General features: G+C 35.1%; 2 protein-coding genes across 4 annotated transcripts; one reads left to right on the top strand and one right to left on the bottom strand.

The window, feature by feature from the left end:
• Positions 1-794: 794 nt before the first annotated feature.
• On the bottom strand, positions 795-6,153 carry LOC113067000 (leucine-rich repeat-containing protein 61-like). Of its 2 annotated transcripts, XM_026239172.1 has the most exons (10): positions 5,735-6,153; positions 4,376-4,471; positions 4,110-4,256; positions 1,956-2,016; positions 1,793-1,878; positions 1,633-1,698; positions 1,465-1,533; positions 1,174-1,299; positions 962-1,055; positions 795-889 (listed from the first exon to the last, which is right to left on the bottom strand). In XM_026239172.1, the coding sequence occupies exons 1-10, from the start codon at positions 5,760-5,762 to the stop codon at positions 862-864; spliced, it is 801 nt and encodes a 266-aa protein (XP_026094957.1). In that variant the 5' UTR covers positions 5,763-6,153; the 3' UTR covers positions 795-861. The 2 variants fall into 2 exon arrangements, with proteins under 2 accessions (XP_026094957.1, XP_026094958.1); XM_026239173.1 differs by having other exon boundaries at positions 795-1,055; positions 5,735-6,152.
• Positions 6,154-6,750: 597 nt separating this feature from the next.
• Positions 6,751-24,474, top strand: LOC113066998 (calcium and integrin-binding family member 2-like). 2 transcript variants are annotated; one of them, XM_026239170.1, is made up of 6 exons: positions 6,751-7,119; positions 10,271-10,305; positions 18,207-18,318; positions 21,872-22,019; positions 22,227-22,422; positions 23,571-24,474. In XM_026239170.1, the coding sequence occupies exons 1-6, from the start codon at positions 7,069-7,071 to the stop codon at positions 23,590-23,592; spliced, it is 564 nt and encodes a 187-aa protein (XP_026094955.1). In that variant the 5' UTR covers positions 6,751-7,068; the 3' UTR covers positions 23,593-24,474. The 2 variants fall into 2 exon arrangements, with proteins under 2 accessions (XP_026094955.1, XP_026094956.1); XM_026239171.1 differs by lacking the exons at positions 6,751-7,119; positions 10,271-10,305 and adding an exon at positions 12,968-13,096.
• Positions 24,475-26,351: the final 1,877 nt, after the last annotated feature.

Below are 26,351 nucleotides of genomic sequence, written 5' to 3'. Positions count from 1 at the left end.
ACGCTGAACTCCCCCTACTGCATCGGATGCCACAGTGCATACATACACCCACATTTTCTTTAATGTTTTCAGAACGATATTTTATGCAACATTAAATGTATAGTTCACTCAAAGAAAATTCTGGCAATATTCGGGTTTTTTGTTTTGTATTCAATGGAAGAAAGAATGTCCGTTTGGAGCAACATATTGGTGAGTACGTGATTTATATATCATTCTTGGGTAAACTAGCACTTTTTTACCATTTAAACACTCTGAAACTTTTTTATAGTCTGCTTTTTCACATTATGTGTAAGATTATTAAGCGCAGACACAAAGACATTTTCTGGCATGAATATATATTAGGCTATCAAACAAAATGTAAATACAAAGAGGCATTATATCATATATAATTCAATTTATTGATGTATTTTAAAACAAAAAGCGGCTTGAGCGAATACAAGCAATATAGTATGAAACAAGCAATTTAAGGAAAAAAAAATCCACATTAGGCTTACAATAAAAGGGCATGATGCATTCACTGAAAAATGTAAACAAGAAGAGCAACATAGGAAAGCCTCAGAAGTGGTTAATAAACAATACAAGTGCTTCACCATTATGAAATATACAAATAGCAGCATTTGGAGCATAATTTAAAGCATAAGGTTAAATACAGCATTGTGTTAGGAGTGCAAAGAGGAATTGTCTTGATTCTGAACATCCTGAGACAGTGATCAAACCGGATTAAGGGTAACTACAGTATCGGTCTCTCTAAACGATGGATAATCAGAAAGAACTCAAGTGTAGTTACAAAAATAAACTAAACCCTCACACTGCAGGCAACACAGAGCATTTTGGATTTCTGGCACCGGTGATGCATCAAGCTTATGGACTTAAAAACACATAGAAAAAGCTGTGGAAAAAACATATGCATTTTTATGGAAGCGAAATAAGATCGAGAGATTCCGAGATTTAAACTGCATACTGCTTTGGTTGGCTCTTGAGGCTGACGGTCCATTCATTTTGTGAGATCACGTGGGCTGCTCGACTGTTCAGCAGCCTGCATTCATGAAGAACATCTGTTGAGATGATCACCAAAAAGATGTTAAATTAGGGCTGTGGAAATGGGACTGCTGATGTGTTTGAAGAATGCTTTAGAAAATGGTTTTGATTAATGAAGATCATTTTAGTCCATACCACTGAATTGTTTACAGGCTTCATCAATTATGGCATTGTTTGATCTCTTTATCTCCCAGAAACCATCATCCACCCAAGGTTTGGTGTCTGGCAACTCAGGCAGCTGGCCATTTTTATACATGCCTGCTATAAATAAACAACATCAAAAACAGACAAATATTAATGAATAGAAAGTTCAAAACAACTGTCAAAGTTAACATGCATTCATTAAACATGCACGACCTTTAAAGTGCACTGAGGTTTTCTCTTAAAATCTTTTAAATATAACAGGATTAAAATTCTAGCAAGTACCTTTAATGGTATCATCAATGTCTTTGCATAGTTGGTATAAGTCACTTCCACGTCCCACCACCCTTTCACCTGAAATTACACATTAAAAAAAAAGATAACTTGAGGATGAAATGAACAACTGTATGTGAAAAAAAAATAGTGTTTAGCAAAATACATTTACAAACTCACCATCCAACACTTTAATGTTTGGGAAAATGTCAAGAATAAGAGTCCGGTATAATGAATTCCTGCAGACTATAACAAAATAGATGAGTAAGAATGAAGGACCAGATTTAGAGCTCCAAAAACATTTAATCAAACAAACTAATAAAGCCAGAAACCCGCTAACCTGGATTGGTGTAATTATAGGTGTTGTCCTTCAATCTGATGCTCTCCAGCTTCTTTAAAGACTTGAGTGCATGAAGATTATCAACACTGTAGGTGCAATGCATCATGTGTTATACAGAAAGGAGGATAGCAGATAAATATGTGTAGCTAAAAATGCAGCTTACCTTGGTATCACATTACCAGCAACATTCAAACTCTGTAAACTTTCACAGCTGGAAAGGGGTTCTGAAAAAAACATGTTCAACTCCAAAAGTCAGATATAATAGCACCAATTATATATATATATATATATATATATATATATATATATATATATATATATATATATATATATATGTGTGTGTGTGTGTGTGTGTGTGTGTGTGTGTGTGTGTGTGTGTGTGTGTGTATGTATGTACACAGTTTTAGTTGTATTCAGCTCTAATTAGATCCAAGTGAAATATAACACCAATATGCCAGAAAAAAAAAAAACTAATTAAAACCATAATCACAGAGATGGAAAAATGATCACCCCTTGTGTCAGAATTTTGCCGAACCTCCTTTTGCTTTAATTACAGCCTTTAGTGTGTTGGGATATATCTCGGTCTCTACTAACTTTACACATCTAGACTTTGCAATATTTGCCCACTCTTCTTTGCAGAACTGTCACCGTTTGTGGACTGCAGTCTTCAGATCATTTCACAGATTTTGAAAGGAGGTTTAAGTCTTGGCTCTGACTAGACCATGCAATGACATTTAGTCTCATCAGCCTCAGAATCATCAAGGTGCATTTTGGTTATGACTGCATGTGTCTTTTTCTTAAAACCCTCCCATACAAGCCACATTTGTAGAGAATTTCTGTTATTGTTGTCACATGGACACAATGACACTCTGTCATAAATTCCTGCAGATCAGTTTCCTCCAGCTCTTTCATCCAGTTTGGAGCGACATCCTGATCAGGGTGGGTCTGTGTTGTACCAAATACCTTCCACTTCTTAATAATAGACTTCACTGTGCTTCTAGGCATTAAGTATTTAACATTTGTTCGTATCCATCTCCTGACTTGTGGCTGTCCACAGCTTTATCCCGGAGATCTTCTCACATCCATAGTTGATTGTTTGCTTCAGTCTCAGTTACAAAGGACTGAAATGTTCCGGAAAAGCTATTTTCATGCTGAGCAAATCAGAATGATCACAGTTTAATGTTAAATGGCTTTGTGTGCCATTGAGAAGGTGATTAGCTAAACCTGATACAAATCATTTTTAGGAGAGGGTGATCCTTTTCCCAGTGATTCTGGGTTGTTGTTGTTGTTGTTTTTTGTTTGTTTCTTCTTCTCTTTTGGTTATATATTTTTAACTTAGATTTTATAAGTTCCACTGAGTAAATACAGCTGGATTAAACAAAAACCGTGTTCATTTCAGGTTGTGCATATAAAAAAGTAAAAAGCAAAAAAAAAAATTGGTGATTTTTTTCTAAAGCCACTGTTTATGTATAATCATATTAAAGGAATAGTTAATGTAAAAATGTATATTTACTGACCCTCAGGTCATCCAAGACAGATTAGGGGAAATTTGACACCACATCACTCGCTCACCAGTGGATGCTCTGTAGTGAATGGGTGCCATCAGAATGAGAGTCCAAACAGCTGATAAGAACATCACAGTAATCCAGAACTAAACCCCACGACTACAGTCAAGCAATTAACATATTGAAGTGAAAAGCTGCATGTTTGTAAGAAACAAATCCATTAAGCTGTCTTTAACTTTAAACCTTTAATAGTCCTCTCTCCATGATATTGCCTTCTCCCTTGAAAAAGTCGTTTAGACTAAATAAGGAGAGAAATTTGCACAAATCAAGCACTGTTTACAAGCAAAAACAGTCTAAAACAGTTCTAAACAAATATGTTTGGTGGATTTTGATGCACAACGACAACAGGAGATGAACTTCTTTCAGTGGAGAAAATGTTATTATGGATTATGGACATATATTCTGCCCAGAAGTGATGGTTTAAAGTTAAAATGCATAAAGGTATAGGTTTTATTTCTTTAAAAAAAAACAGCTTTTTACTTCATAAAATGTTAACTGATGGTCTGGAGTGATTTGCATTACTTATGGTTTATTGTGATTTATTTATCAGCTGTTTGGACTCTCATTCTGACGGCACCCATTCACTGCAGAGCATCCATTGGTGAACAAGTGATGTGATGTCATATTTCCTCAAATGTGTTCTGAAAAAAACAAACTCATCTATGTGTACATCTTGGATGGCCTGAGGGTGAGGAAATTTTCAGCAAATTAAAATTTTGAAAACTATAACATTAAGATTGAAATAACATTACCTAAATTAGAGATTCTATTGGCTGACAAGTTAAGAACAAAAAGTCTTCGTAGAGATGAAAGAGGCCCCAGATTTGTGATGTTATTTGCAGAGAGGTCCAGCCTCTGCAGGTTTATACACTCTCCTATACATCCAAGGTCATAAATTCCTGCAAAAAATAAAATAAAAACAAGATTGTGTTTTTGTGTATTCTGAGAAGATACAAGATTGTGTTTTTGTGTATTTTGAGAATGTATTCTCCAGACACTAAATTCGGTATCGTCTTACCTAAATTCCTTAGTTTGAGAAACATAATGGACTCCAACTCGAACTCCCCGGTGCGGGACTTCAGAAGCACAGTGGTGATCTTTGCACATTCTGTTTCTGGAATATGAAGAGAAAGTGTGTCATTACAATTCACACAGCAGTTTTTTGATAGTCTGTAGATTATTAAAGCGCTTTCTGGTCTGTTCAGTATTTTTCTGTGGAGAGATTATAAATGTGACTCTAAATGATTCCAAAGGTTCAAATGGTGATTACAGTTTTAATCTCGCTTTATGTGTCGCTTTTGTTTAATTCTAAAAGACTGGATTACAGCTGCAGATCTCCTCCAAGTTTAATTGAATTGCCAGCAAATATTCTTTTTTTATTATTCAAACATTTTTATCATTATATTAAAACAACATATTTGTGTCCTTCCATATTTGTTGTCTCTTCTTCTTTAAAAAATAATAATAATAATAACTTAATAATAAATAATAATAATAAATAATTTACTAAATAAATAAATTAACAAATGATTGCAGATTGTAAATGTAATAATACCAGCTTTGTAACGTTTTTCCTGTAGTGGACTGAGTTTTTTATTTTATTCATTTTTATTATTATTATTTTTTTTAATGTAGAAGACAAACCATTTAAAAAATGCTGTTATTATTACTACAGACTATTATTATTATTATTATACAATATTACATTTTATTTAGGAATCATTTGTCAGAACCTTTGACAAACATTTTGTCCATAAAATATGTAATTGATATTTTTATTGACATTATTTTAAGGTTATTTAAACTGTTTGATTTAAAATATATATATATATATATATATATATATATATATATATATATATATATATATATATATATATATATATATATATATAATGACTAAAGCAAATAACAAATTGACAATTCTGTGACTCAATTACCTTGGATAATAAAAATATTTTCTAGTCCATCTTAAAAAAAAATGACGACACACACAGCCCCCACTTGAAGGAGTTTTGCAGACTCAAGCAGAAAAGCTGAGATTACGAGGATCCACTTAAAGTTGTCGCAAACAGCAGTTGCTTTAATCAACGGAGCCGAAGCATGTGTTTAATGAACCAAAGTACGGAGCAACAAGCGATAGTTATGCCCTAAAAAGAGACCGTTTTAACAACACAATAATGCAAGACTACATTTAATAGGCTGCCAAACTAAATAAACATCCTTCAAATAATAAAAACACAACCCATTATAATCACAGAAGTCTGTTTGTTCTTCACATAGACAGTAAAAGAAGGTTCTTCAGCACCACAGTGTGTGGACAGCTACTGCTGCTAGCACGGGCTAACATTACAACACCGCTTCATAACTAACTTACCATTGTCCTTTTCCCTCTTCGAGTCCATTATCGTTCAGATTTATGCAGTCATTCGCAGGTTACAGCACGGGATTGATGTTTTGTTAATAAATGCTGGTGGACATGTACGGTACAGTATGCAGTAACGTTACAGGCGGCAGATGTGAGCGGCTGAGACTGTTAGCTCTGCGGCTAGCCTCACTGTAACCTCTGCTCTGGAGACTCGCGGTTTTAATGCGGGCATTATTTGCCCCTCTGCTATTTCATTGGTCCCAAGGTTGTTGTTTTTTTTTTTTACGTCGAGCATTCTGTTTCTTTAATTAACGATTGGATACATTTATTATTTAAAGTCAGCCCAGCCGGAAATAGCCCTTTCTATGTTATTATGTGTTTACAGTGGTTACTAGGATATTGTCATGGAGACGGGGACAAGAATGCAGAACTTAGAAATTCTGTCATGTGAAATTTGTATTAAAAGTTTGTTTTATAAATAGATTTTTTGACTTGGTGTTAAAAATACAAGTTATTTATTGGCATCAATGATTCATTCACGAATATATAACTATAGTTTATACAGACTACAGTATAATAAAAATAAATAAAAGCAAGAAAATGCTGTTCTAAAAAGTGTTTATACATTCCTTTGTTTCTATCTATCTATCTATCTATCTATCTATCTATCTATCTATCTATCTATCTATCTATCTATCTATCTATCTATCTCTCTCTCTCTCTCTCTCTCTCTCTCTCTCTCTCTCTCCCTCTATTCTTAAATTATCTTACAAATTATCTTAAATGTTCTTCATATTGCTCTTTAGAGTGGAAAAAGGTTATCATTGATCTTAACATTTATATTTTAGAAGTTTTATTTGTTTTTAAAATGTACGTTTTTATTCTTAATTACCACACAAATAGTTTAAATAATAATGCCAGGCTATTGTATATATATATATAATAAATGAAATAATTTTGGGGTATATTAGAACGAAATAGTCAATACTATACTGTTTTCAATGTGTTCAGTGCTGCCCTCTGGTGGTGTGACGTGTTAAACTCGGTTATTAAATCGTTTTCATTGATAGTTCAGTCAGAGTGAGAGCGAACAGCGACAGGACGAGTATATGACGCGCGCGTCAGGAACAGTACGCGACAAACAAGTGTAACGTTTCTTGTGCTGTTAAAGTATTTATGGAGAGTGTCGCCTTTACCACCAACAGGCATAGGCTACTTCACGAAGGACTGGAATTTCATGCTGCCTCCCAATTTTCTCGACTGGCCAAACCGTGGACATAAATGCCTAGAACAGAGAAGACCAATGTGATGCATCTGCACGAGCGGAAAATCACTCGACTAAGATGGGTAATAAGCAAACGATATTTACTGATGAACAGCTAGACGCCTATCAGGTAAGAGACTGTAGTCTTCAGCGTTATTTACAGACGAAAATAAAGCAGCAACAAAATCAAGTTTTGGGTTAAAAGAATGAACAAATGTGTGTTCTTCTTTCTTTCTTTCTTTTTTTCTTTCTGTCTTTCTTTCTTTCTTCATAGTCAAGGTGCATTCTTACAGAAAACTGCTTATATCTATTGTATATCTATATATATATATATATAAACACACACACACACTCACACACAAGCAAGAAAAAAAGCTTATTTTGGATCATTAAAAAACAAAATAAAGCAAAAAAAAAAACAGGCATTTTATATGAGGCTTCTCCTTGTTCTTAGTTCATTGTCTGCAGCATTCAAGTGACTTTATTGTCTTTCACAGTGCACAGTTTGTAGGATTTAGCAGGAAATGAGTTTAAGATGGATTGATACAGATCTTAGATATTAAGCTTGAGGTGGACTATTTCAAATTCAGGTATTTAGTTATATAAAATTCCTAATGTTCTTAAAACAAGTATTAATCATAACAGCCACCACAGAGAAGTAAGGGATTATTATTTATAAATTGTATTATCATTATTATTTGCTTGTTGTGTGAATCCTAAGGTCTGAGCATCGAGACATTTCTGAGGACGTCTGATCATATTGTTCTTTATCCTCCTCATGCATGAACATGAGAGAAGGTCTTGCTTTTGTCTTCTGGCGAAACATCATCTCCAGTCTAAGGACCCAATGAGACTTAAATATTAATACCAGTCTAAGAAGATACTCAGAAACCGCTTTCTGATTAGTCAGCTGTTGGAGTTTCTTCTGCTGCTAGAAGCTTTATAGTCCTGTTTTAATATATATATATATATATATGTATATATATATATATGTGTGTGTGTGTGTGTGTGTGTGTGTGTGTGTGTGTGATGCGAATGGTTTGAGTCAGATATTAATTACATTTGAATAGTAGGCTTCTGAGTTTCCCACTTGCCAATCAACGAAGTGCATTATGAAGATCAATGACTGTGTTGTACTACTTGGATCATTGGAGCTCGGCCATTTGGCTGATAGACTCATTCCTTACAGCAGCCAAGTCTTATCAAGTCATTCATCGTGCTGTAAAACAGAATCTGGCTATTGGGGCATAATATTGTAGAAAAATTTGATATTTTTTTAAGGCATACAAAATGTGGCTCAGAAAAGGTATTCGCCGCTATCTCTTAATATATAGTTGAATTTAATCCACTTCTAATTTGATTCAGTTCAGAATATTTTTTGGTATACTTGAGTTACTGTATGTGTCAATGTTTCTTACATATAAATTCTGTAAGTCTACATTATAGTGTTTCAAATGGATTTAATCAAATTTTTTCGTGAATTAATCATTAAAACAACTAGCTCATAATAATTGTTAATTGTATAGTTGTATAGTTTTTTATTTTACTAAACATAAAAAAAAGGTCTTTAGAGTTGTTTGTCCATAAATTGGAATACACTAGTCTTGCTGGATGTTTTGGATACACTAAAAAGAACTGGTTCATCAGTGTCGTTTGTTAACGAATCAAAATATACTGGTTGTGCCGCATGTTTCTGATTCACTTAAAATAACTGTCTCAAAAGTGCCATTTATTGATGACTCTGAATACACTGGCCGCGATGTATGTTACTGATTACTAAAAGTGTCTGCTTTAATAGTGTAATTTATTTGTGAATTTAGAACACACTACCCGCGTTGTATGTTTTTGATTCACTAAAAAACAAACTGGTTCATAAGAGTCATTTGTTTGTGAGTCAGACTACGATGGTTGCGTTTTTTGTTTTTGATTCACTAAAATTACTGGTCCACAAGAGTCATTTGTTTGTGAATCAGAATACACTACCCGCGTTGTATGTTTTTGATTCACTAAAGAAAACTGGTTCATAAGAGTCATTTGTCATTTGTCAAGAGTCATTTTAGTTTTTTGCATGCAGCCTGCCAAGGCAACTCTAATTCTAGGATGTTTCGTACCATCATTTCGCAGTCTTTTTATTCCATCCTGTTCAATACAGACTTAAAATTCACATTCATAACTCAAACAAAATATAATTTCTCTTCCCGTGAGGCTGAAGATGCAGTCAGTGCAGACTGGGTGATTTACTCACCTTCCACCTTTACCAAAACTGAAAAGAAATCAACCATAGAAGTACCATAAAATTTCGCCATACAAATATTTATAGAGTGCTTTGTAACAACACAGCAGTGAGAAGTATTTTATTTTATATAATGTCTCTATGACGTGATTATAAGAAGTTATGAAGAAGCTATTTTTTTCTCCGAGGATGTAATGTCATTATTAGATATGTGGGCTTACGTTTCTGGTAACAATTTAACACCCTTTGTGCTAATAACTCACAGCTGTGGCCTTACCTCACATCTCACAGATGCAAGCCTCAATATTTCAAATTAATGAGCAATTAACAGTACTCAAACGCTAATGCGTGTAAATCACAAAACGGTCTTCCGAGCTGCTCCTCTGATTTGGGGGATGGGCTTTTAGCTGGCTGGGTGTTACATCATAAAAGAGAGCTTACTCATTAGTTAATAAATCTGTCGGCTCAGGTTGGCACCGCTACAGTAAATGCAGAGGTAAGAAATCTGTGAACAGTCTTATAATGTTTTTTTAGGCGATTCGTGCTACAGTTGGCCGACAGCTGTTGCTGTTTCCTGCGGTCATATTGCCAGGCCTCATTTGGCAGGCTGTTTTTTGTGATGGGTAACACTTATCAAACACCGTGAAACATAAGAGGCATTGTGGGCTAATACAAAAAGCTGTTGAAAAAGCTGTCAAGGAGCTCAGGTGTTGATCCACGTGCAGTCATGCAGTGTGAATGCTAAAGTGTTGCATAATATATCAGAGATGTGGCCTGACGAGAGAACATGAATTATTTCCTGTGCTTTTATTATTTTTCGAATTTAAAATAACTCAAAATAACTCAAAGGTGCTTTACACTACCTTTCATAAGTTTGGGTCAGTGAGATTATAATTTATTAATACTAATTATAATTTAACTCATTTTTAATTTATTAAGAACTTAAAAGTAAGAAATTAAGGCTTTAATTAAAGAAGAAATTAAAACAAATGAAAAGTTATGCATATGTGTGTTCAGAGGAGTAATTTTGTTTCCTTTTTCGTCTTAGGACTGCACCTTCTTTACACGCAAGGAAATTCTCCGGTGAGTATAGACATTTTGTTTGTCGTTGCATTTTCTGAGCTTATTTTAGTAAACAATTCTGTAGAATTCAGCAGAATTAATTTAAACATGGTATCATTTGTTAATTGAAAGTCAGATATGAATATGAAAGCTCTTTCATGATCAGTGTGGGCATAATTTAGCAAACTATCCCATTTGCAGCTATTGTGTTACGGTATTGTTTGTTCTACCAGTTCATTCAACTCTGCTGCACTCCACTGGCTCTTACTAACCTAAGATCTATAAATCTCTCTCGCCCCATTCATACATCTCATTTTCCCCTATCAGCAGTTCAGCTCCAGTGATATTCATCCATGCTCATTCATACAGACCGGTCTGATTTTAACAGTCCGCTGGCTTCATTAGTATTCCATTCACAGGCTGTGCGCTATTTGTCTGAGTGAAATTCAAACGGTTGCTCAGATGAGACCTGAGATCAAATAAAGAGAACCTGACCATTATAAAGCTTCTTTTTATGGGAAAAGTGCTTTTTGTGAGCCACCATTTATGCAAATTTCTAAACTCAAATCTAAAGCTCTGTTCCAAAGCATACCTTTCTGTCCTAAGTGATTTGAGTGATTTGGACGACTTCACATCAGCAACAAAACAAATACTGGATAAAACTTGGGTGTTCCACTTTTTTCTCGACTTTGTCATTTGGAACATACAAAGCTGTACAAATGACATGCAGATAAGAAAAATAAGTATATTGTTCACATAAATTACTTATTTGTCCCTCGTTTTACTAAATTGTGTGCACAATTTACTATTTACTAATTATTTACTAACACAATTTATGTTACGCTACAATATAAAAATCGGTGCATTCGTTTTATGTAGATCATGTGCAGGAAATAATAATTTGTTCTACTTCCTGTCCGCATTCTCATAAACCAATCTAATGCCTCTCACTTAAAGAGCCAGTAAGATGAAAATTCCAAGCTTCCTATCACTGTTTATAAGTCCTGTACAATAGGTTAAAATCCATCCAAGGTTAAAAAACATTGTCATTTTGTCAAAATATCATTTTAAAATTACCTCAATTCTCAGGGATCCCCAAACGGTTTGCGCGAAGCTGTTCAAAAGATTCAGTTTCCTTAAACCCCACCTTTCGGTAGCATACTGTGTTCTGATTGGTCAACTAACATAGTCAGTTTTGATTGGTTGTTCCGCACACAAGTTCATGGTAAACAATGCATTAGCATCTTTTTGGGGTGAATTATGTCTTATTCCTCTCATCGCGAAGCAAACAGTAAAATAAAAAACTTGAACAGTCTCGCTGCTTTTTCTTCTGTGTGTGCGTATTTAAGCTGCGCGCTTCAGTTTGAATCTGAATAGCGCGTTCAGCGCGGGGGTGTGGTCACATTAGATATAATGAAGGGAGACGTGAAAAACGGACATCGTGTTGTTTTCATATGGATTAATTTATCAGAGAATATCTGTTAGCAGCACTTGTTACACTTCATTTTAATGACGTGTTTGTAAATGAAGATCAGCGCAGAGAAAGGCTGCAGACAGCACACATACTGATAAGATGCTCGGGAGAATACAAACACATAACTTCATAATCATACTTCACGTTGTGATTCGGAGATGCTCGTTGTTCTAAATAAATTTGGTAATGAACCCTCTTTTATGGCCAAACACTTTGAAAATCCCGCCTTGTACTCACCAAGATTAGAAAAGCAGTCATCAGTGAAATGTTGTGAACACAACAAAAGGGATTTGTTGTACTGCTCTGGTATTGTGGTAAAAATGAATTTTAGCCATTGGTTCTTCTGATCTTCATCCTTTGGAAGTGAAAATAAAACAAACTTGCCTTTACAATTAAAAACACACTGTCTCCTCGACATGATGCTCTCACACCAACCAGAGCGTCTGTGTGGGGGGGGGGGGGGCAGGTCAGAGTTCAGTTTCTCCCAAGACTGTAGGCAGAGATTATTATGCAAAGTGTTCCTAGTGACGTACATAGAGATGGGCAAAAGATTTGAAATCTATAACGACTCGTTTCAGCGATTCATGTAATTCATGTTTGTATACATGTAATGCACAGTATTCTCATAGTTTACATTAACATAGAAAATGCACAAATGCATAAAATTCATAAATGTTTTAAAAGCTGTGATTATCCTTTGAATAGTTCCTTTTACAGTACAGGTAACAAAACAGTGATTGAGTATGTTATGTAATGGAGTGCAATATAGTAGTAACGATGGTCATTTGGAGTGCTCTGGTTTTCCACTAAAGGACACTCCATTCTGCGTCACAGTGTCATGGACTTCATTTCGCACAAGCCACCTCCTGATTGAACACACCTGTTCCTTATTCTATTGTTACCTCTGCCTATTTAAGTCTGTTTATTTGTGCTGTTATATTCTGCTAGTGTTAACATAGTGTCACACTGATATCTTGAGGTTTGGTTTTTTAAGCCTGATAGCCATGATTGCTGTTTCCTGAGCTCTTACTATGCCAAAGTTTGTATGATTTTGTGTATGACCTCGTGTTTGCCTGACTGCAATTGCGGATTACTCCTTGTACACCATTAAACTTCTGCTTTTGGATCCTAACCTTTGGCTTCCTTGCAGTTCCGTGACAAAAATGCCTTACATTGCCATATTAGCATGTAGCTAATTTATTTAGCTGTTGTTAAATCATTTTTAATGATCTCTTTTACAGCGTTCTCAAAATACTCCTTTGATTAATAGCATTTGATGTCCTGTCTTCTACCAACAACCCACAGGAAGCGTTTTGTATCAGAAGCCAGTGTTCTTTGGTGAGAATCATTTGTCCTGCTAAACAAAGGAGAAAGAGAGAGAGATTACATCCCATCCAGCTGAGATTTACAGCCTTGCTCGGTCTGCAAGAATGTGATTTCTTTTTTGCTTCTTTTTTGCTCCGTGATAGCCATGCAGCAAGCAACAAAGCGTGTAATAGTCTTTAGCCACCAACACAACATTGCCTCGGTTGTAAGTCCTTGTTATATACGCTCTTCTATTGGCCTAATGTTGCAGCGATCAGTGTAGCTGTACTAATCGACTTTCGATCAGAAAAGTTTGTTCATATGATTAATCGGCATGAGCTTCAGGCTAAAACTAGAGTCCCATCACTAAGTTTATCTGCCAGCCTCAATTAGACAACATGGCTGCGCTCCAAAACTAGAATTTTCTGTACATATCTTGTATATTCTGAGTTATTAAATAAAATATAGCATAAATAAATGTTTGTTGTTAAATATTATGTAATTATAATTATTTTGCATACAAACAAAGAAAACGATGGCAACAGGATAGTTAAACCGTAGATTAAAACGCGTCATTGCACAGCGACTGCAGTGAGCACACACATTATAGTTACAATCAAATATGATATATTTCTTTTACTGTTAAATAGTTTAATCATGTTGTTTTATGTCACCGTGGCTGCTGAAGTTGTATCGAATGGAATTATTGGTCTCAATTGCAGCAATTGTAGCTTGAGCTGAATTACAATTAGAGGCTGTTCACACCGTATGTTTTTGATTTGCATAGTGCTTTTCCATTGTTATTAAAACCGTAAGCATATGATAGATTATGATAGATATATGCTTGCATCTCACATCTTTTGCAGCATCTCGCATGATGCAGCATTCTACACCGAAATCTATTTCACTATATGTGATGCTTAAAGTGACATCACATGTACATTTTTATTTATTTGACACTAATATGAATAATATTAACACAAACTGCAATGTAAATATATATACTTTAAAGATGTAAAAAGTTTTTTGAATCCTCTGACGACTGATTGGAACTGGAATTGAAGAAATCTTCTCGAAATTTAGATTTAATGCTTATAATGTCAAATTAGTTAAGTGCGTAAACTTTTAAATGAGTGTGATGGCATTAAACATTTAATCTTATTTATAATAAATGCAATCAAATCTATATACGTGAATTTTTATACATTTGTACAAGATTATATACTCATATTATAATGTAGAACATAGATCATAAAGAAGCATCCACCGTCGAGGTTAAGTTTGGGTCATACATTTTTCTACAATTTCGTCATCTCATAAAAATTTATTTACTACTCAAAGAACCTACTTATAATGCAATGTGGAAAGTCTGAATGTGAAATGGTTCGGATTAAGATGCTCATGTACTAGAACATGTACGAAAATCCAAATCTGATTTTATGAGAATATATTGTTTTATGAATTAGCAATTGATTGGTTGAAACTGAGACTTTCTGTGGAAACACTGTTACCTGCATTTCTCTCATGGCGTATAGGATCGCTTTTCAAACCTTACGAAAGACCTGGAACCCAATCTCTTGATTAGGCGCAGACTTGTAAAGTATAGCATCAGGTCTGCTTCATTCCTGTCCATGATAACGTAAAGAAATAAAGCCTTGTGTTTGTTATTCGACCTGGCTGTTGTCCATTCCCTATGTGCATTAGGTATAAATAAAACAAATAGCCTGCTTTCTGTTCTAAAAGGATTGACATAATGCTCTCGGGTTTCAGGATATGTTGTTAATCGCTGTCGTTTGAAGATCAAGTGTCTACTTTGAGAAATTAACAGCAGATACAGGAGAAAGGGGCACAGTGTCATCTTACAGTCAAACAAACTAATTACGGTAAAACAGAAGGCTAACAACATGCTCTCATTGGCTGAGCTGTAGTTAGTGTATTTCCCCCAGTCTGACTCACGAGGACATTTCCAATGCTGTGTACAGAATACGACTTACATTTTCTGTCTGTCAGAGACAGAACTGTGTAGGAAATTCAGTAGGTATCCTCCTACTTTGCTGTGTTTTTCTCTCAGTGACTCAGTGAGCTTTTAGATTTGATGGAGTTGGTATGAAAGTATTAGTGTTTTGATGTTTGAATTACTGACTATGACATATTGATAATGAGAAATATGCTTAATCTTTAATCATCAGCAACTTTATGCCACTTGTCCCAACTACAAAGTTTCTATTGATGTTCCTTGCATGTTGAAAGCTTTCATTACCCAAGCTTTTCATCACCAACTTTCACCAAACTATCAGGCTATGCTAATTACATCACTCTCAATTCAACTTAGAGTGTATTATGTTCAATCCAGTGGCCTTTTTGAGATATTTTGTGTGATTTGAGATCAATAGCAATTGGTCAATGATCCCTCATGATGTTTGCTCTTGTGTGTAAAGCTTGAAAGGATAATAAGATATGATTCAGGATGTTGCGCTGCATCACGTTTTTGCATTTTTGATGTGAAATAAGAACAGCGGATGGACTTTTTCATTGTATGAAACATGTTTCAGAACCAACTTACCTATGATACTACCTAGTACCCAGAATTGCTTCTCTAAAGGTATTTTGCTAAGATCACATGAGCAGCTGGTGAAGGTCTTCCTGTTGTTTTAGTTTTTTCTTTGTGGCTGTAATACCCATCTAATGATGAAAACCCTCAGTTCTCATAATCAAACCCATCCTACGGTCCCCTGGTGACTCATGGATGGGTCATGGACTTCCCTGTGAAAGTGAATAAGCCTCACCGTGATGTGTAGGTGCCCTTTTCATGTATGCATTGCATGTGGTGGGTTAAAAAAAATCCATGCATTTATTAACAGGGCTGAAGCATAACAAAGAGTCTGCATCCATGAAAGGGGTTAATGAGATGTTTAATGCATTACTTTCTAATGGCCATTATAGGCTCTGCTTATTCTTCAGCAATGAACCATTACTGGCTTTTTATCTCATGTGCCCAGAGAGCTTTGTAACCCTCTGCTTTCATTACCAATTCACTGGGTGCTTTAATGCACCAGGATGCTTTGAGCAAACTGCAACATATTACACATAAAAATGAGCTTGTTGGTGTTAAACACATGGGTCTCTGGAATACCATACAGCTACTGCTGGTCCAGTCAAAATAAAATATAATGCCTGTGTCTCTTTGACAATTGCTAAGGAGTCTAGAGTGGTTCAGAGTGTTGTTATATGCTAAGTTATTCTGAATGGTTTAGGATGTTTCTGTGTTGTTGCTAATGTTTTCTAAGTGTAAAAAGCCATGTGGTTGCTGAGGTGTGGTTAGGCATGTTGCTAGTTGCAAAGATGTTTTGAGTTTTTAGATGTGTTGTAATTGCATGAAACTCTCTTGAACAAGCCGCATTTTAGGTATTAGTTATGTACTTTTTTTATGGTGCACACTTGTTTTTTCAAACAGTTTGCAAACCTCATTTGCATAAGAACTCCAACTTCTGACAACTCTATATCAGTGATGTTGTTTTTCATTTCAGTAGTGCCGAGCTGCCATCCAGTGTTTCGTAATATTTCCAGCTCTTACAGAAGATGTGTCAGCCCGGTTTGATTCATGTGGATTGGTTGTCCCTCTGCAATGACACTGAGATTGGTTTTGATAACAGGGCCAGTGGAGCACGAGAAACAAAATGGACAATCACTGGCAAATCTAATGGAGTCTTGCACTTTATCACCTTCATAAAACACTCCGTTTCTCCTGTTCCCCACACATACCCACACAATCCACCTTGCTGTTATAGGTTAGCGTATAGTTATCAGCAATCGTTATGGCTTGTATTTCCTTGCATCCTGATTGGAAGCCTGTGGTGCAACATGAGATGTTTCTCTTTTCTTGTAATTACGGTTGGTACAAGGTATCATATGTACTGTACAGTCGTCAATACTAGATATTTTTCTACAGCCTCTGCTAATAACACGTCTAGCAAAGCTTTTTGTCTGAAAACATTATAATGTGGTATAATATAGATGTAATGGGCTGCAGTTGAATGGGTTTTTTTATTGACTTCTGCGAGCTTAAGTAATCACTGATCACACTGAATCACATGTTTAATCACCTCAGTGTAGTGCAAAGTAGTGTTTCATATTAAGTATATTATTGGTTTAAAATTTCATGGTGTTGGAAAACAATCAGAAGTGTGCAGTTTTTATAGTCATGAATGGAGACTTGTTTTTTTCTTTCATGCAATAGGTTGCTTTAGCAGTCTATGTTTGCTTAATCAAACATTACAATGGAGAGCTTTTATCTTTTTGGAGATTTTGTTTTCTTTTTGTTTCTTGTAGCAGTATACTTTGATATCAGCTTCCTTTTATCCTGTTTTGTTTCCTGATTTGTTTGTTTCTTATTCACTATTTAGTTTTTGTGTTTTATTTTTGTTTGCTTCAGATATTTTGTTTGTTTTTAATTGTTCTTGTCTTTTGTTTAATTTTGTTTCTAGTTTGTTTTTGTTTTGATTTGTCTTAAGACAACAAAATAAGATGTTTTTTTTTTTACTATCAGTGCAAATTATTAATTGTTTTCTTTCATCCCCAAAGCTTCATTAGCTTTCTATATTGTCTTGTGTCCCTCTGGTACTGATCTTTACTGAATATCTGATATCTTCCCTGTCTTGTTGCCACACTCAGACTGAGTCATCAGTTCACTGCTTACTGGCAAGTAAAACAGAAAGGCTTTGTGAAATCTGCTGTGAAACCTTTTTTTATGTTTAGCTGTCATTGAACAAACAAAACAAAAATGGGTTAAATAAATGGGGTTTTGTTTTGTGATTGCCTCACCAAACAACATTTTCTGTTGATGTTTATTAGTTTTTTAGTTGTTTTCTTTTCATGCTTATGTTTGTTTTGCTTTTTGTTTCATTTTGTTTTGCTTTTTTTGTGTGTTAAAAGATTATAATTTCTCCCCAAATATGTAATTTTAACTTGGAAAAAAAAGCAAGCCAGAGGTGACAGCGGCAAGGAACCAAAACTCTATCTGTGACAGAATGGAGGAAAAAACCTTGGGAGAAACCAGGCTCAGTCGGGGGGGCCAGACGTCCTAGAAGTCAAAGGAACAATGATGAACGGGAGTAACCAGTTTTCACTTTTTTCTGCATTGCAGCTTGCATGGAAGATACCACGAGCTGGCTCCACATTTGGTTCCAATGGACTACACCAATGACCCTGATGTTAAAGTCCCTTTAGCCCTCATAGTCAACATGCCGGAACTGAAGGTAATGTTAACTATTCACTATAGAATTCCACTTCCAATTCACATACAACAGCATAAGGGGTGCAGAAATATGCTGGCGCCTTGTTTAAGCAACATGATGCTTGTGCAATGACCCTCTCTGCACTTTTAGTCTATATCATATATAATAGACACTTGTTTTTATAGGACAAAATTGTTTTTTAATGGGCACACTGGCTGGGCTGTTTATATGACAAAGCACAAGCGGAGGAAGTGAGGGATATTACATCACTATGCTTTTGAAAGTTAACGCTCCATGAGATGGTGCCATTTCAGCAAATTATGTTAGCGCTTTAGATTTGCCATTGTTGTAAAGACGCATACGTTTAATCGGACTAGAGCGCCAAGAGATCATTTATAGGATTAGCCAATAAGAGCATTAGCATTATACTAGCATTAAAGTTATAATGATGTTATAGAGGTAACTCTTTATTACCGCCATTCCTCAGCTGTTTATATAAACCTCTGTCATATTATCTCCTTTCAAAGATGATCTTCTACCTTTTTAAAACTTTTTAAAGCCTACTGTATCATATTTGATATGCAAATGTCGGAGGTCTCTAAATTATCAGTATGATCAAAAACTTGGAGAAGTTTTTTATCATCTGATTTATAGTTTATGCTTTTTTTGCAATAAAAGAGACTTTAAACACTTCAGGTTGTGGCTCATATGTCATTTTGCTGTGAAATCTTAACTTATTTTTGTGAAGTAAAAATAAAAAAAAAATACTTTCCCCCACAACAGAAATACAGAACTTTAATCATAAATCTATTCTTTTTTAACATCATCCTACTAAGACATTATTGGGAGATAAAGAGTGACAACTGATATTTATATGTATTTTATGTAAGTAGTCTATTATACTGTTATAAAGACTACTAGCTGTTAGATTTTCATCTTTTAATTTGGCCATATAAATATCAGCATCAGCACCAAATTGCATATTTTTGATTAGTTGGAGCAAAATTTTGCAAATTAACATGTTTTTTTCCCCTCAGAGTATAAGCTCCATATTCTCACTAAATCATACTTAATGGTCCAAAAGCCTGATGTATCAAATATGATACTCAAAAAAAAAAAAAACTTTTTTAATTGAAAAGTTTATTGAACCTTTAGACCAAACATTAAAAAAAAGAGATGTTTCTGTTATTTTATATGACAGGTTTACGGGGTTAAAGAAAAAGTTGTCTCAAGCCAAGAATTTATTATGACAGTCATATCGCAGGTCAAATCTCACCTTTCCTTAATAAATCAGAGCCAACCCTCAGTCAGTCAAAATGTGTCAGATGTTCCAGTTCCAGATTCAGAATGAGCCCCATTATGTCCCTCTTGCTGGAGAGATATTTTTACCACCCTGTAAAGCCGTCAGATGGATGAAGGAGCTATAAACCCCAACCCTAGGAGGTGGATGATACTGATGGAGACCACTCGAGCTGAGATTGATGAGGCTACGACAGCTTCCAGTTTGTAAAGATCCTCTCAGTCTTCATAAACATAAATCTCTGCCCCCTTCAGTCTGATAATTAGCCTCTTTGTGCAAAAGTGGAGTGATTTAACACATCAGAGCATTAGAGGGCTGTTTACTTGACATCTGCCAGTACAAAACAGTTTTTTTTTTTATTTACTCACGGATGGATGTTTTCTATGAAGTTAGCCATAAGGCAATCTAATCCAATTTTCCTCAATTCGAATTAATTCAATCCATTTTCAGATTCGGAAAGTTCCTATACCTTGCAATCCAATTTTATGTTCAATAACATTTGCATTACATGTATTTCAAACAAAACAGTGCATTCAGAAATAATGCCAATAATCAAAGTTTTTGCCTTGATGACATATCTTAAAAAAACAAAAACAATAATAAGATAAAATGTATGTCAGAAGGTTTTTTTTTTTTTTTTTTCAAATAGATATAAATGTTAATATTCAGTTATGTAAGACATAAAACAGATAAAACAGGCACTGCACATATAGGCAAATTATTTTTGTAACAAATTGGCAAAATAGTAAGTAAATAGTTCAAATAGTTACCTGCTTAATTTCTTTATGATCTTCATCGTCTAATCCAACTAAAGTTTCATTTGATAGTGGTATTTGCATGAAAGCTATTCAGTCCGATTAAATCATTAATCCAATTACTAAAAGATTATTTGCTGCATGTAAGTTGTAGCTGACGTGAAATCATGCCTGAAGTTCCTTCCAAGTTGAACAAGGACTTTTTGTGCTACTAACATAACTTAAACCTCAAATCCTATGTGTAATATTTGCTATTTTGACTGTGTGATAGTAAAAAAGGCTCAGAAACATCACTTGGGATGGTTGTGTTTATAATTATGCAAAGGATGGTGAGTTTTTAAAGCAGAACTGAGACATCGGGGTTGATCCTGATCTGCTGCGTTCATGTTACTGTTCTCAGAGCTGTTGAGTCAGCTAGTAGCACAAGGCATAAAAATTCCTGTAGGCCAATAGCCAGTAAGAAATATATGGGCGCCAGTTTGAGGAGTCAGCCTTTCTACATTTTATACATGACTCACTCAGCAAAACTGCCTCTGCTGCACACATGCTTAATTCAGCCAAACATTTGTACTCCATGGCCACAGTTTTCTGCATCTACTTAAATTTTTAAGGAAAAAATAGGAATAATTAATTTAAATAATAGTTTGTAAAATATAAAAAAACAGCTTGGTATTAGATGGTTTCCGTGGTATTTTAATGGTGACAACATTGTACCTATTTTCTTGTTCTATAAAATTACAGATTTCCATGCAAATATCCAGATACATTTTGCAAAGGGTTGTTTCTGTTAACTAAAAATATTGCAGTAATTGAAATTAAGCTGAAATAAAATAGATGAAAAACAGTTTTTTAAACTGTAGTACTGAAAATACTAAAACTAAAATAAAAATTTAAAGTTGAATTTAAAATTTTCAAAAAGAAAAACTAATAAAAATGACAAAATAACAAATTTGCTAAAACTTAAAAACTAAAATTAAAATGAAAACTTTTAAAATATATCGAAATATTACTAAATACAAAATTCTGTCATGAAACTCTAGTTGGTGCAGGACGACAAGTTCTCAATCTGACATGATGACATCATTGTTCACATGGCACAGCTGATTGGTTCTTTTTGTTTCAGCAGCTTTTAAATACTCTGCAAGTGCTTACTGTAGCCATTGCAGCACGCTTCAGAAATCCTCCACCTTCCCCAGCTCCACCTGTCTGCGATGGGGTGATTTCATCTGTTGTATATGGGGGTTATTTCATATATGTTATATGTGCAGAAGCAATGTTTCCAACATGCTCACAGCAGAAAGTCACAGAAAGTCTGCCACAGCAGAATCAGCATAGCAGATCTATTCTGGCAAGACCAAACACATTAACACTGCCATGTATATGACCATGCTTAACTAAGATGTCATGACAGAAATACTATAGTAGTAAATAAATTATACTAAAATTACACTGATATTGGAGCCTTTCTAGTTCTTTTTATAGTATAAACCTAATAAAGCATTACATTTTTGTTTTCTAGGAGAATCCATTCAGGAATCGTATTGTGGAATCGTTTTCTGAAGACGGCCAGGGAAACCTCAGCTTCAACGACTTTGTGGACATGTTTTCGGTTCTCAGCGAAATGGCTCCCAGAGAACTGAAAGCCATTTATGCGTTTAAAATATATGGTAAAAGTAATTTTTGATTTTTATTGATTCATGTACAGTCCACAATAACAAAATATTTAAAAAAAATTACAATGTGATTGTCAAAATGCACAGTTTTAGGGGATGTAATAAATATATATATATATTGCAACTTTAATAAACAATGCAGCAACTTTATAATACGAACGCCTTTTGTGGTTCATTCTTATCTTCTTGTTTTGTTCTTAGACTTTAATGTGGATAATTACATCTGCAAGGAGGACTTAGAAAAGACTCTGAACAGGTTAACGAAGGAAGAGCTAACACCAGAGGAGGTTGTTCTGGTGTGTGAGAAGGCCATCGAGGAGGCCGACCTGGATGGAGACAACAAACTCTCTTTTGCCGACTTTGAGAACATGATCTCAAGGGCTCCTGACTTTTTAAGGTAAGAACAATGGATATGAAGTGACTTATTTCCGCAGATGTATTCTAATCAGAGTTAAGTTTTGATGTTATTACTATAAATCATAGTAACCAAGATGGTGGAGAATGCGGGCAAAATTCTCATTATAAATATTTAACTGACATAAACTGAATAAAACAGTCGAATCTAATTAAAAAAATTACAATTTAATGCTTGTTAGAGTACTGTGGTTTTAGCTTAGCAACATGCTAACATCAAACTCACTGACATAAATCTATTGAATCTGTTAAAGTGAATTGGGTGTTGAGCTTTCACTATTGATGTATGATGTATAGATTTGCTGCTTATTTAGATTTTTCCAAATCTTGTTGTTTATTATCTTTTTTTTCAGTTAGCATAATGCCTTAGCATAATGCCTGCTGCTTATGTACTTACTAGATTGTACTCACTAGATTTGAACACTAATGATGCTCATCATCTTAGTTTGAGTTACTAAGTCCTTATCAATGTAAAGCCAGTAACACTCTAGTACGGTCTTTAATCTGGAGTCACACAACTATAATTTGGCTGAAGTGCACTTAAATATGCTTTATGGGGCAAGAGTTCTTCTGTTCCGTTTTTAAAGGACTTTTTGGACTTCACAGCTGTGCCTCACTGACCACATGACTGAGAGGGTCAGGAAGGTTTTGTACCAGTTTTGACCTGAATGCCAAACAAATCTATAATTGCTTTCATAAGCTTTCAGTCAAAGAGAGAATTACTTTCTTGAACACTCATAGAAAGATAATATGGAAGGGACAGGTGGTTAATGTCAGTTGTTGAAGATGTGTGACAAAGGTTTGGATCTCTTTCTGCTATCTGGTGGAATTCCAAATTCATTTTAGGATCAATTTTATTATCAAAATGCCATCTGCGCCTCATCCTAGTTCTTCATACTTTTTAATATCACATTGCTCAATATTTATCAGTTACCGGTGAGGCAGCAAAAATCGACTTGCATGGTGAAGACTATAAAATGCAAATCCTAAGAAATATATCCTGGGTTTGTCACTTTTTTTGGAATTAGAAATGATTCCGTCACTTTAGGGACATGAAAAGGCATAATTTGATTTCGACTGCTCCTTAGTCTAATATGATGTTTCTCTCTTTGTCATCTTTCTGTACTGCAGCACCTTCCATATACGAATCTAGAATGGCTTCAGTGGAAGACACCAATGCTGATGTTCCTTGAACAGACATATGAACAGAGGATAAATGTCTGCTGTTGGTTTCCTCCATTTTTGGATGCACACTTGACAGGATTACAGACTAATGCATAGCTGTTTCTTCACCAATGAAAAGTTAGGTTCAGAAATCCCTTGTGTTTTCAGAGAGAGGAAATGGAAGCTTGTGGCCTTTTGTGGGTTTGACCCATGCACCTCGTCCTGGAGTAAAACTAATACGGATGTAAACCACTTTCATGGGCTTCTATCAATGTCCGTGGCACATTGGACACAAATTTAACTTACTCTTCCACTTCTAAAACTCTTATTTGGGAATCATGGGACGGTTTTTATTCAGGAAGCGGCAAACAAACTGGACAAGATAGTGAGAGAGAGGGCCACAAGCACATTATTGGTATTAGCGCCACTGAGACAGTTTTTTTTCTACAGCTATGCAATCTTTGTGTATAAAATTTAAAATGCATGAATTAGATTACGCAACACACTTTTTCCTGTTCCCTAATGTCCCTACAGCCTCACCATTTCACAGACTAAATGCTTATAGAACTGGAGCATGACGACAATCATATCTAAATGTTCTCCAGTTGAATGAAGGGCTCTTCCATCATATGTTCTCTAATTTTCTCTGTCATTTACTCTCCATGTATTTGTTCCGCCCGCTGATCCCTCTGTCCCTTCTGTCCTAACTTGAGGTGTTAGCGTCAAACTGTCTCTTACCCTTTTTCGGTATTTGATGTGATAGAGGGCATTTGACTTTTAATAAAGATTTTCTTTCAATTGTTAACTGAGTCCATCTATTGATATTTTGAGGTCAATGCTTGAATTTTGGAACAACATATATTATTTAAAGGGACAGTTCACCCAAATTTTCCATCATCATTTACTCACCCTCATGTCCTTTCAAACCCGTATCATGTTCTTTCTGCTGTGGAACACAAAATGAGAAATTACATAGAATGTTCATGCCACTCTTTTCCAGAAAGGACAAAAAACACCACAAAGAGTAGTCCATGTGACTTGTGCAAATATTGCAGTGTTCAGAAGCTTTTTTGAGGGACAGCTCATAATTTATGATGCTATTAGCAGACAATCTGCTGTAGCTCTCAAATCTTGTTTGTGTTCCATTTTGACAATTAAAGGGATAGTTGACCCCAAAATGAAAATCATTTTGATTCATCATTTACTCACCCTCACATTATTTTTGTGTGTGTGTAATGCAAAAGACATTTTAGAAAATGTTTATTTATATATATATATATATATATATATATATATATATATATATATATATATAATGAAAGTTGGAACAACATGAGTAAGCAAATGATCACACAGATGTAAAATTGTTGCATATTTGAATATAATTTTAGCGGGACCCCAGTCGTGGCCCTGTTTTTTTTTTTTTTTTTTTTGTCCTCTCCTTGTTCTTGTTCAAGCCCCACGCAGCTGTGAGCCAGCCTTAACAATAAAGACGGGCAGACATCCTGTCGTATTCCACTTTAATGACTCTTTAAGCTGAATGAGATAGTTAGGAGCGGCGCTGCCTCAGCACTCGTATGATTATACACAGCATGCTTTGAGCCCGATAAATCTCTAGCCAGAGATGCACAGAGCTGTCCTTGGCCATGTTAGTTCAACTGATGATTTGCTGGGTCAGACACTTTCCGTCCTTCTATGAGGGTACAACACCATTTCAAGTGCATTACATTGTTTTTGCAAGGAGATATGTAAATGTATATGCTGTGCTGTGTTTTGGTGGATTCTTTTATTTATTTGTTATTACTCTTTGGGTTGCCAAGGGATTGCTATTTGGTTGCCAGAATAGCGTTTGCTATGGCATTGCTATTTGGATGCTTGACTGTTTTGGATGGTTGCTAGGCCAGAGTCCCACTTGAATTCACCATATATATATATATATATATATATATATATATATATATATATATATATATATATAATGTGCGGTTTGTATGGAAGCCGTAATATAAGTCTAGGGAATGGAACCCATTTTACCATCCTCTGGGGTAATATCTGAATGCTTATAAAGGTTACAGATGATCTTTTCTCAATAAACCATACAGATTAGAGATATGACTCAGTCTAATAAAAGTTTAATTTGAGCCCCCATATAGCAGCTAAAATAATAATTCACCAAAATGACCCAGAGATTAAAATCATTTACACAATCTAATGTTGTTCCAAACATGAATGAAGTTATCTGTTTTGTTGAACACAAACGAACATAGTTTGGGAATTTGCTGTGTTTTGTTTTATCCATTCAATGAAAGTCAGTGGGGTCAGGGTGAATAAATGAATGAAGGCAGAGTTTTAATTTTGGGGTACACAATCCCTTTACATGCTAAAAAGTATCCATTATCTGAAATGGTACGGTGTCTCACAATTGTTTTCATCATTAGACAAGTATTTTGACACACATACCAGAAACAATTAAAATGGACTTTAATGCTCCAAAGATCCCATTTGCTAGACTTACGTAAACCATGAAAATGCTTCTCAGACATAAAACATATCGTGCCATTTTGGTGATATCACAGCAGTGTGCAGCCATTAGGGATAACACCTAGCTAATATGCAGTTTATTCCTCATCCCGTTACCTCCAACTCTCTTTATGAGGGCTGTATTAAAAACTCCAGTGATCTAAGTGCTGATGATGCGCCTCCGTTAATTACACCTCACACCCTGAGCATCTGCTGATTTAGATGTGC

This window comes from Carassius auratus, chromosome 50, assembly GCF_003368295.1.
Source record: "Carassius auratus strain Wakin chromosome 50, ASM336829v1, whole genome shotgun sequence".
Taxonomy (NCBI): Eukaryota; Metazoa; Chordata; class Actinopteri; order Cypriniformes; family Cyprinidae; genus Carassius; species Carassius auratus.
The sequence above is the reverse complement of the archived record's forward strand: the minus strand, read 5'-3'. Positions and strand labels throughout refer to the sequence as shown.